Genomic DNA, 11,725 nt, shown 5'->3' with positions numbered 1-11,725 from the left:
CACCCGGAGCGCCCTTCCTCCCGGCGGCGCGCCTGGCTCTCCCGCCCACCTGCGAGGCGCCGAGCGCGTCGCCCGAGTTCTCGGTTCGCCGGACCGCGCGGGGCTGGGGCTGGGGCTGGGGCTGGGCCCGGCACAGCCTGGAGCAGCCGGGGAACGGCGGGCGGGCAGACGGAAAGGGTGGGCTGTCCGTCGGTCGCGCGGGCCCGGCCCTCCCTCAGGACTTCCCCGCCCCCTGAGGGGGCCGCCGCGCGGGTAGCGGGAGCCGTGGGGGCGGGGACCGGCTCGGGCCCTTTAAGGAGGAGCGCGGGGCGCGGCCCAGGTGAGGGGCGGGCCCGCCGGGCGGATCTGCGCTGCGCGCCGGCGCCGGCCCGGGAGCCGGATTTGGAGCGCTGGGCGCCGGCAGGGCCGCAGGGGGCGGTGCGGCGGAGCCTCCCGTGGCCTCGGACGCTCCTCCTAGCCCGCGGCCGCCGCCCGCCTCCGCCTGCGCCTCCAGCTCCGTCGCCCCGGCCGGCCGGCCGCCACTTCCGGCCGCTCACCTGGGACGCGCTCACCTGGGACGCGCTCACCTGCCTCGGGGCGCCTGGGCACCAGGATGAAGGACCGGCTGGAGCAGCTGAAGGCCGTGAGTCCCGCCGCCCCCGGGAACTGGCGGCCCCGGGGCTGCAGCTGCGCGGGACCGGGCCTTCCCTTTGCTTCCCACATCGGGGCTAGAGGGGGGCCCCCGTGCGAGGCTTGAGCTCCCGGAGCTCCAGCCGCATCCGCGCCCCTTCCTCACCCCCCTCCCCTCCTCTTCGGGGTCATGTGGCGGTGATTCATCCCTGGACTGCGATTTCCGTGGATGCCTGCCGCTCTTCCCCCGCCCCGCCCCTTCCTCCAAGCTGGACTGTCACTCCGGAGCTGGGGTCCGCGGGCCGGGGCTGCCTGAGCCCTGCGGGATTCTCTGTGAAGTCAGGGTTCACCTCCACCTGCCTGCTACTGCCTGGCACTCTGCCCAGGATCGGCCTCCTCTTACCCTCCTTGTCTCCCTCAGTGGGGCGTCGAGTCAGGCTGCCCCTCCCCTGGGTGACCTCCTGAGCTGGGAGCTGGTCATGTGCCAGGAAGGGCTTTGCTCCCCGCCATTCCGAGGTCTATAATTATTAATTTCTCCCCCATCCTTCGGACAGCTGGGCAAAGGATCCGAAGATAGACTGTCTTTGGTCCCACCGCACTAAAGCTGAAAAACTCAGCCTACTTACCCTTCTGAACTTCTGTTTCCTTATCTTTTGAGTGAGGATGATCATGCCTTAGAGATTTGTTATGATATCAAATGACATAATGGGACTTGATGTAGAGAATTGTTAAAGCATGGGTATTTGAGTCATTGACTCATTCTACAAATAATTACTGAGTACATTCTATGGGGTAGGCCCTGTGCTAAGCCTTGGGGATTGGGTGACACAGGCTCTGTCTTGATGGAATTTTAAATCTAGCCTTTGGCAGATACAGAACAGTCCCTCTACCTGGGAGCTTGTTAGGTAGCGAGAAGTCTAGGCCTCTCCCCACCCCCGCCCCACCTGGACCTACAAAATCAATCTGATTACTCAGGAATCTCCCCAGTGAGGCAAAACCACATTCAGCTTTGGGGAGCACAGGAATATATAGAACTGGGGTTGCCTCCTGGCTGCACTGCTTACTCGGAGCCTAGTTTTGTCATCTGTAAAGTGTGTGGTTGTGAGGACTGATAGTGGGAGAGCACACAGACCCCTTTTCAAGGTACAGAGCACAGGTAGGATTAATATACGGTAAATATTATGCTGGTAGCTGTAAAAGCTCTTTGGAAAAATCCAGTCCTCCTACAAGCGTGAGGGACTGCCAGGAGGGCATTGGGTTGGTATTTCTTTCTCCTCCCTTGTCTCTGGTGGGACCTTCATGCCCCCCTCGCCTGCTCTGCCAGCTCTGGGTCTTAGGGCTGCAGAGGGGGCCAGGGTGATGGGGAACGGAGGATGCAGAAGGCACAGCTGCAGAGAGTGGGAGGGAGACTCCCTGCCTCCCGCTCGCCTCGTCATCTGAGCCTCATAACATCCTGGTCACTGACGGGACAGATTTTATTGCCCCTATTTTCATACAAGAGGCAAGTAGAACCCAGCTTGGGTAGGAGGGGTATCCCAGAGCTGGGCAGGGCACAACCCGGAGAGGATCCCAGGCTCCTGACGCTCTCCACCGGACTCTTTTCCTGAGGTGTGCTGGCTGGGGAGGCAGGGAGGAAAGAGTATGGTTTTGAAGCTCTTCCTCTATGGGCCAGCACACCCACCAGTCCTAAAACAGCGCTGAACTGAACAGGGGGCGGAGGCAACTCCCTTCCTTGTGTTAGAAAATCCCTTTCCAGAGGAAGATAGCCCACAGCCCCTTTTAAGCCAACTGTCAACAAGTAGCAGAGAACTTTGAGTTCTGAGTTTCCTTGCCAGGAAAGCCAAGCAAGTCCCTTTGGGTTGGTTCCCCGAGTCTCATTGTCACCCTCTGTCAAATGGGGCTTCGCCTCCAGGGAAGGTCAGGGTGCCGCCCTAGTGTTTTGGAGCAGAGAGGACCAGGCTGCAGGTTCAAAGGTTCTGATTGTGGCCCAGCCACTGAAGAGCTGTGTTCCTTCCTATCCTTTATCCTTCTGCTTCTCTGTTCCTCTTTTGTTAAACACAAACTTTTGTTCACCTCAGAAGCCCCTCCTGGTTCACGTCTTCTGTGAGGTCTGTTCAAGTTTGCTTGGATTTTTGTTTCTAGTCCGCACCCCGCCCCTATCCCCCTGCGGGTGAGAGGTGCCTTCTCTGCAGCAGGGCAACCCTTCCTCTGGTTGCTTTCATCGGTGAAGGGGTGAAGGACGTTCTTTACCCTGCAAGAAACCCGTTTCACGTGGAGGAGTCCTGTGCAATCTCCTCTGTGGGATCTTTCTAAACCTTTAGGGGAGGCGAGCTGATAACTGCCTCCAGATAGTGGGAGGGATGTCACGTGCAGGAGATTAGCTTTCGTCCTTGTAGATAAAAGGAGATTGAAGTTGATGCGTAGAAGGAAGGACTCTCTGCACAAAAGCTTTGTCAGTAGTGAGAGCTGCCCAAGGACAGACTGGGCTGGCCGGAGAGGTTGGGAACCCTCAAACTGGAGGTGGGGGGGTGGGGGTGGGGTGAGGCAGGAAGCTTGTGGGAGGTTGAACATTGTAGGAATTTGAGCAGTGAAGGCAAATGAAAAGATTTCAGGCCCTCATTCACCCTAATGATGTGTGGATGCTTTGTTGTATGTGAGTCGGTTCTAGGTGAGGTGAGGCTCTGAGGTTTCCAGGACTGAAGTCTCAGGGTTGCACCCATAAAGCGGGTCATTGTACGGTCCCCCCATAGTGCCGTTGTGGAAGTTGAATGAGATAATCTGAGATAATCATCGGCCATAGGACATGTGAGTTCCCCAACCTGATCTGCTGGGAGCACCGTCCACACTGAGGGGCATTCCTTCCAGAGGCCAGGGTCACAAGACCTGACTCATCCCTTTCCCTGTTCTCCCTGGTAGGCTTAGTCAGCAGCCTGCTTCCCCAGGGAGGAGGACAGGCTCACCAGGAATGGGCACTGCCTACCCCCAGCCCGTCTCACAAGACCGTTCTTGCTGATTTCTCACTTAGCTGACTTTGGGGTCCTTGGAGTCCATGCAGTTCCTGTCTGTGCTCCCTTTTCATTCCGCAAACATGTACCGAGCACCTGCCATGGCCCAAGCACCAGTGATGGGTATTTGGCTTTACTGGCGATTACCGCCTGTTCTGCATGTTCGTAGGAAGTTCACAGACAGGGAGATGCAGGAGAAGCAGAAGATGACAATCCCGTCCTTGGGAACGCTACAGTGGGAAGAGCCTGTTGACTGGCCTCTGGGGACAAGGCACTAGAGAGTGCTTGCCAGAAGGGATAGTTAGCTGGTTTTGTTGAGACCAAGTCTCATCTCTCCAGGACACGTAAAATCTGAGAGGGGAGGCTCTGGGATTTTCTGAGCCACTCTCCCACTCGTGAGCGCTTCCCTTCTTCACCACGATCAGTGCTTTGGGACTTGTATGTGCTGGGAAGGCTCAGCCTCATCCTCTTGGACCTCTTCCTCCTGGACATCATGTTAGACAGAATTAGGACACAGAGTCTGGGTCTTAAAGAGTAAATGGTCACATATGAAAGAAGAACCCAAATCAAAGGTAGGTTATGATAGTGGGAAGCCAATGATGTTGGGAATCGAGGTCAAGGACTTTGGACCCCCTGAAGTTGGCCTGTGAAGGACTAGAAATAACTTGGGATATACCAGGCCCTCCAAAGCCAGTGCCAACAGGGACACACTAATGAAATCAACCACGTGGGGCTCGAAAGGCCAGACGGACTCTTTTTTCTTTCTGTTCTGTCTTGTGTCTTACTGCATCCCCCAAAGGCTCCTTGGCCTCCTGTTGCATCTGACGTTCTGGGGTCTCCTTGGGATGGGGGGGCCCCCATGGTAAGGGTTTGAGGGTAACCCCGTCAGAAGCATGGGGCTGTACTTCCCCTTTAAAGCTTACTTCATTCAGTAAATATATATTGGGCTCCTCTGGTGTGCCAGGTGCTTTGGCTCATAACCAAATCTTGACATCCTGACTTGAGAATCTCTTGATGGAGATTCAACTTAAGAACCTTTTCACTGAGCTGCTGTCCTTTAGTGATAAGATTTCTCACTGGTCAGTGGTTTCCTCCTGGGAGGATTCACCCCATGGGAGAGCAGTTGAGCTGGAGCAGACAGGAGGCCCCACGGGGCTGAGTGACAGGGGATTGAGCAGGGATTACGGACTCATCAGCCAGAGGCCAGAAGAGAAAGCGCTTGGACCGAGAAGGGGATTAGATTTATTTTTGTTCTGGGAGTGAGGGGGAGGCCGGGGCCTGGCAGAAGCTGTGGGAGAAATGCTTGTTTGTGTCATGCTCTCTCCCTTCTCCAACTATCAAAATTCCTACCTATCTTCCAAAACACATTCTTGACACTCCCCCTCCCTAACTGCAGCCTGGATCTCCTCCTACCGTTCCAGGTGCCCACATGGTCTGCACTGCTTTGTAGCAAATGCCTTTCTCCTGTGAGGCCAGTGGGGTTTTTGTCACCACGAAGCAGGCTTGAAACCACCTTCATTTGTTTTTTCATGAATTGGACTCTTTGTCTCCTAGGTCCTCTTGTCTTTAAGATTGATGATTCTAGGGCCACCTGGCTGGCTGGGACTCTACAGCAGACTATCCTTAATCTCAGGGTTGTGAGTTGAGCTCCCACTGGGTGTAGAGACGACTTAAAAATAAAATCTTAAAAATTGTTAATTCTCTTCCTTGCTGTCACCATATCATCAGCTGCTGTAAAAATGACCCTTTTTTGAGCAGCTACTGACTCTCTGACAGGACTTGTGTTAGGGGCCTTATGGACGTTGTCTCTAAACTAACCCTGTCAACTGTGCAAGGCAAGGTGATGGTTTCTATGGTTCCCATTTCACAGGTAGGGAGATTGAGGCTCAGATTTGATTGACGTTCCCAGCTAGGAAATGTTGGGATCAAGAATCGAACATGTCTGGCTTTTCTAGGTTTTCCTGCGTCCGTATTTGATCGTCTCCCAGCCACACTGCACTGCACGCCCCTTGATGCAGTGGCAGAGAGGAGATTCCTGTGGGGCTCCAGTGCCTGGCACTCTGCGTGGTGGTCATCTAGCCAACATTTGTGTGTTGTGTATTGACAAATCCACGGCGTGGCCCTTACACAGCCCTTACTCATGATTATGGCTTCGGCTTTCCTCTCCAGTACCTATAGGTTGGTGAAATGCAGCATTTACTCAGGAAGCCTGTGACTTTGCTTAAGAAGCCAGGGGTCACTGATTCCACCCTCAAGGACAGGATGGTCGAGTTCTGAGGCTCCTAGCTGTTCCTAAACCCTCAGCCTGGTTCATCATGGAGCATGGCCCTGTTCAGAAGGACAGTGAAAGAGAAGATGTGGATGCCACGGGTGAAAATGTAGCTCATCCCATTTTTCCCCTGGCAAAGCCTTAGACACCTCTGAATGCTCCGGTCCAGGGTCACCGCAGGGCAGCCTCCAGACCCTGAGTGGGCAGCACTTCCCACTCCTCGAACTCTTTATTCTTGCTGGTGGGTAACAGCAGGGACCGAGTGTTGGAAGCTGCCTGCCTGGTGTGTGTGCTGTCTGGGGGAGCACAGACCATAGAGCCCCCAGCAGGGAAGGCTGTAGACCATGCATCCAGTGAATGAATGGGGACAGTCTGCACATGAGCTGACTTGGGATTCTGGAGCCCCCGAGGGGCCATACCTACAGCCACTTGGACTTCAGGTCTATGTGGCTTCCTCCTGTCACCAGTGTCCTCAGTCTCCCTGGTCAGGTCGGCCGTTTTTCCGGCAATGGGCCATTTCCACAGCAGCGTTCCCCTGCGGGCACTGTGAATGTGGTTCAGCCTAAAGGAGGTGAGGGGAACAGCTGCTCTCTGGGGTGCTTAGCTGCTTGGGTCAGGGCAACTCAGTGGGGCATTGGGCTTGCTTTTTTAAAAAAATAAACTTGTAACTTTGGACTAATTTTGGATTTACAGAAAAATTACAGAGACAGGGCAGGGAGACCCTGTCTACCTGCATCTGGTGTCTTCCCTGGATAACACCTTCCATTATGATGGTGCGCTTGCCAAAACTCAGGAACTGGTATTGGCCTGTTACTACCCACTGAACTCCAGACTGGATTTGGATTCCACTCCTTTTCCCACGAATGTCCCTGTCTCTGACCTGGGCTCCGGTCCAGGACTCCAGATGGCAGTTGGGTGTCCTGCTTCCTTCACCTTCCCTGGCCTGCGACGGTTTCTCTGTCATTCCTTGTTTTCCACAGCCTGGTTGGTGTTTCCACGGCTTGGGTGTTTGTTTTCATGCCTTGGAAGCGTGTTTCGGGAGGCCAGCGCTGCATGCCTGCGCGGGGGTGTAGTGGCGGTTGGAGGCGTCGCTCGCGGCCGTGGGAGCAAGGGCTCTCCTGGCTCAGGCGCTCACCATCTGCGCCATCTTGGGCAGGTTGCTTGGCTTCTTTCTGCTTTTATTTTCTCAGCTGTAACATGGGGAGGGTCCCCAGAAGATCGCTGTCGAGGTTAAATGGTAAAGGTAAACTGCACGTCTTAGACGAGTCCTCAGCCCGTGGGGAGCGCTCAGTAGATGGGAGCTCGGGTACCTAATGGTGAAGTGTTCTAGAAAGATCGTGATGGGATGGGGCGGAAAGGAAGTGTTGAGCAGGAGGCTGGGGATGAGTCGAGAGGAAGATGGTTTTAGTTCCTCCATTCTGTGTCCTTGAGAATGGGGTGCTGTGGGGGTGTCAGAGGGTGGGGTGCGGAGGGAGAGGAAGTCAGAAAAGGCTGGAGTAGGGGGCAAGAGCTGGAAGGGGACCTGACCCGTCCAGGGAGAAGCAGAAGCTATTTTTCAGTTTCTTTGAATGGCTCCTGGGATATGAGAGGACACAGGAAGAGGGGTGGACTTCTCACTCCGGTGGCCTTCCTGCAGGTATCCTTTGGGTAAACCTACTCATCTTTTAGCATTTCCCCACGGGGTCACCTTTGTAACATTCTCTAATAGACACTCTCCTCCCCAGGAAGGAATCCCCTTAGATTCAGGCAAGGTTGGGCACCCCATCTTCGCCTGGGTGTGTGATTCCTTCAGTGCTATCCTCGCTCAGCATGTGGAGCTGTAACGACCGGTGTGCCTCCCAGTGGAGCTAGTGAGGTCCTGGAGGACAGGGCGTGCCAAGCTTGGTCTGTGCATCTCCAGTGTCTGTACTGTTGTCTGGCAAATGATGGTTGTTCAGTAAATACTGTTGGGTGAATGAATGGATGGGACTTCATCCTGTGGGAAAGAGGATGTGTGGCTGTGGGGTGGGCTGTGACATCCCATCATCTCTCTAAGTTCATGCACCATGAGCCCAGTGGATTGGGCCAGCAGCGTTCCATCCTGGCTTGGTTCCATGTTAGCCGTATGATTCTGGACGAATTAACCCCCTACCACAGATTCCTCATCTGTATAGACATCTACCCAGAGGACGTTTTCCCCCACCTCCTTTTCTTTGGGTGAACTTCCATCCCTTTTCACTGTTCCTTCTCCAGACCTAGCTCAGGTCCCGAGAAGCAGAAACAGTTGGCAGTTAACATGGTACTGGGAATGAAACTTCAATGATTTTTATATCCAAAAAATGGAAAGCAGGATCTTTTCAAACACATGTAGAAGACTGAAAAATACTGACCGTGTATGAAGACAAGAAGAAAATATATGTCGGATTGCACAGAATATGAAATCTTTTAGGCCATGTTCTCTGATGATGACATAATAAAATTAACAATACAATAATCCTCCCCCCTGCCCCACCCCCTCCCCCTGGGAGGCTTACCTGCTTTAGAAATTTAAAACATCTTTCTAAATAACTCTTGGATTAAGAAGAAACCAAAAAGGAAATGACAGAATGTTTAGAGTGATAATAAGAGTAGTATATATCAGGGGCGCCTGGGTGGCTCAGTGTGTTAAAGCCTCTGCCTTCGGCTCAGGTCATGATCCCAGGGTCCTGGGATCAAGCCCCGCATCGGGCTCGCTGCTCAGCAGGGAGCCTGCTTCCTTTCCTCTCTCTCTGACTGGCTCTCTGCCTACCTGTGATCTCTGTCTGTCAAATAAATAAATAAAATCTTTAAAAAAAAAAAAAAAAAAGAGTAGTGTATATCAAAATTTGCTAGAAGTTGGCAGAAGCCAAATTCAGAGACAGCTTTATTTCTTTAAATGCATATTCCAGAAAAATGACTTTATTCAAATAAATGAAGGAAGTTTCAGTTCCGGCTGAGGGACCTTCTGTCCTCACCTGAGAATTGGTATTATTTATTTCTACCACCTTTGGTAGAAACTCTGTTCAGATTAGGTGGCATGGTCTTGGGCATTTAATATGTACACAGCACTGCTCTCAACATTACATGTACTGACTCATTTAATCCTCACAACAGTTCTGTGAGCAGATTCTTCATGTTGCAAAGGAGGGAGCCCCACCAGAGAGGTTCAGTGACTTGTTTAAGATCATACAGCAGCTGAGCTGCAGAGCTGGGTTCTTAACCTGGGATGTCAGATGTGTCTGTGTGTCTCTGTATAGGTGTGTAAGATTCATAGGATTTACATACGTGGATAAATTTTAAATAAATAATTTATTTATTTTGGGGGGGAGAGAGAGAGTAGAGGAAGAGGGAGAGAGAGTCCCAAGGCAGACTCTGCGAAGTGTGGAACCCGATGTCAGGCTTGATCTTATGACTCTGAGATCATGACCTGAGCCAAAACCAGGAGCCTGTTGCCTAACTGACTGAACCACCCAGGCACCCCTGTTCTGGTAACTTTTTCATTCATGTGTATAGATTAATCCAGTTCACAGCATCCCCTGAAGTCAGCGAGGCTGTGTCAGAAGCTGGAGTGGGAAGGAGCTGCAGGTGGAGTGCGGAGGGGAGGGACCAGAGCGCTGGTCCCCGCAGACCCTCTGTCAAGCCCTCCTGCTGCCCCTTACTGGCCAGAACCCCTGTGGACACAGTGTTTAACTGCCTGCTCGAGAGGTGGCTTCGTGTCAGTGACGAAATACACACCTACAACAAGAAGTAGTGTTGTTGAGGCAGAACCTGTGGCGTGGGGCCGTCAGGGACTTCGGGTCCTGCTCGGTTGTCCACGGACTCGCTGGCCTTATTGGCCAGCCTGGCCCCGGGCTGGTTCCTCAGTTCTTCGTTTTCCAGACAGGGCCAGTGTGGGCCTCAGGTTACTCATCTGGAAGACATCTTGAAAGTAAAAGCGCGAGGCTCGCTAGGGTGTTGTTCACGGTGGATTTCCTCTTGATTCCTCTGGCAGGCTTCGGTCAGAAGGGGAAGTGTCCCCCTGGAGGCTTTCACTGGAGGAGAAAACAGGCTGGGAGGGAACATGGGTGTTGGAGAAGGGCCATCGGCCGCTGTAAGTGGGGAACACGAGCACCGAGTACCTCTTGAGAGCTGACACGCTTACTCAGAATTTCTGGCTCTTTTAATTGAAGAAGAGGGACTGGAAAAACCAGATGTTGGGCAGTGTGTCCTGGGCATGTGTGTGTGTGTGCGTGCACACTTAGAGTCCTCATTGGTGCTTTTTGTCTCTGGGAATCCACAGCACAGAGGCTCATTCCAGAGGGAAGCGGATGGCGGAGAGGCAGCAAGGACAGGGAAAGTCTCACGCCATTGTCCCTTTGAATTTAACCGGGGCAGAATCCGGGTTTATGAAGAGGAGTGGGTAGCTCCCAAGCAAAGAGCTGTTCCCGCATGTGGAGGAGGAAGTGTACAAATTTGTGTTCACCTGCTTGAGCCAGGAGAGCCCTGCCCCCGGCTCCAGCCACAATCCTTTAATACCCCACTGGGGGAAGTTAAGGACCAGATGTCCCTTCCTAGTCCAGACTGCTAGTGGCCTTCCCCTCTGAGTATTTCCCTCATCCCGGGCCTTCTGGCATGTCCCGGGACCCTCCTGTCTTCCTGCGGCCTGGCAGCTGTGGCAAGGCGGGAATCGGGGACGTCTTCATTTGGGATGCTCCCTGTTTCTTTCTTTGTCCTTCCCCACCGTCTTGCTGCTCTGATGTGTATGATCCTTGAGGGATGGCTGATGATTTAAACTTACATTGCAGCCATATTGTTTTTTTTTTTTAATTTTTAATTAACGTACTGTCAAAATATGATGTTATCTTAGTTTCAGGCGTACAACACAGAGATTTTGATAACTCTCTGTGTTACGCAGAGCTCACCACAGTAAGTGTGATTACCCTCTGTCCTCATACAACCTTATGACAGTATCCACCGTAATCCCCGTGCCATACCTTTCATCCCGTGGCTTATTTTATAACCGGAAGTTTGTACCTGGAAAGGAGGGAGAGGCTTGCTTTCTCTATCTCTGTGCTCCAGAAGGCATCTATTTGTTGAAGCCTGTGGTTTCCTGGCTAGCTAAGCTTGCTGGTTTGCCTGCCCGCTTCCTTTTTTCTTCCTTTCTTTTTTGACAACGGGACTCTTCAAATGCAATGTTATATTCAGCCCTGGGGTATAAAGCAGATAAAAGGGAAGGTGAGCAGATTTCAGAGTAGGGAAGGGCCTGCCTGCTTGGCTCCCCGAGTACCCTGGCTTCCCTGGGTGGTTTGGGAGGCCCATCTCGAATGAATGTCCTGGGGTTCCACAAAGCCGGGCTGGAGAGCTAAGCTCCTTACTTGGTGAGAAAACCCAGGCTTAATGAGACAAGCGCCCAGCTGGGCTGCTGCTCGCTCTGGCTGCTGGTTGCTCTGGGCGATAGGCCGCTTTGGGAAGGTGCACTGGAATAACAAGGGCGTAAGACAGACAACCCAGGTGTGAGCGTAGACGCTGCCGATCAGCGGCTGGGAGACCCTGGGGAACTTTAGCACGTCCATGGCTTGCAGGTCCTCAACTATAAAACATGGACGGGGCTCGCTGACATGATGAACGTGAAGCAGCTAGGGGGTCGTGGCCAGGGGTCTGTGGGGGCGAACAAGGGGGACCCGAGTCCAATGGACTGAGGTTAACAGAGAAGGCGGTTAGTGTGGAGTGAGAGGAATTAGGGCTTTGGCCCCTGCACTTTGTGCTCTAGGGCCCTGAACTCTCCCCACTCTGCGGAGGAGGTTGTGGTCACGGCTCCTTCACAGGACTGTGGGGCACATTTGGGAGGCAGGGGTGGGCGGCAGAT

The 11,725-nt window shown here is 53.3% G+C and overlaps 1 protein-coding gene across 8 annotated transcripts in view; it reads left to right on the top strand.

The window, feature by feature from the left end:
* The first annotated feature begins 504 nt into the window (after positions 1-504).
* STX3 (syntaxin 3) overlaps positions 505-11,725 on the top strand; it is a 42,952-nt gene continuing 31,731 nt past the window's right edge. For all 8 annotated transcript variants that reach the window (XM_059404829.1, XM_059404836.1, XM_059404810.1 and 5 more), the window contains exon 1: positions 505-622. In XM_059404829.1, the coding sequence (XP_059260812.1) occupies positions 593-622 (30 nt within the window). In that variant the 5' untranslated portion in view covers positions 505-592. The remainder of the gene's footprint in view (positions 623-11,725) is intronic.

The sequence above is a fragment of the Mustela nigripes genome, chromosome 1 (genome assembly GCF_022355385.1).
Source record: "Mustela nigripes isolate SB6536 chromosome 1, MUSNIG.SB6536, whole genome shotgun sequence".
NCBI classification, from domain to species: Eukaryota; Metazoa; Chordata; class Mammalia; order Carnivora; family Mustelidae; genus Mustela; species Mustela nigripes.
The sequence above is the reverse complement of the archived record's forward strand: the minus strand, read 5'-3'. Positions and strand labels throughout refer to the sequence as shown.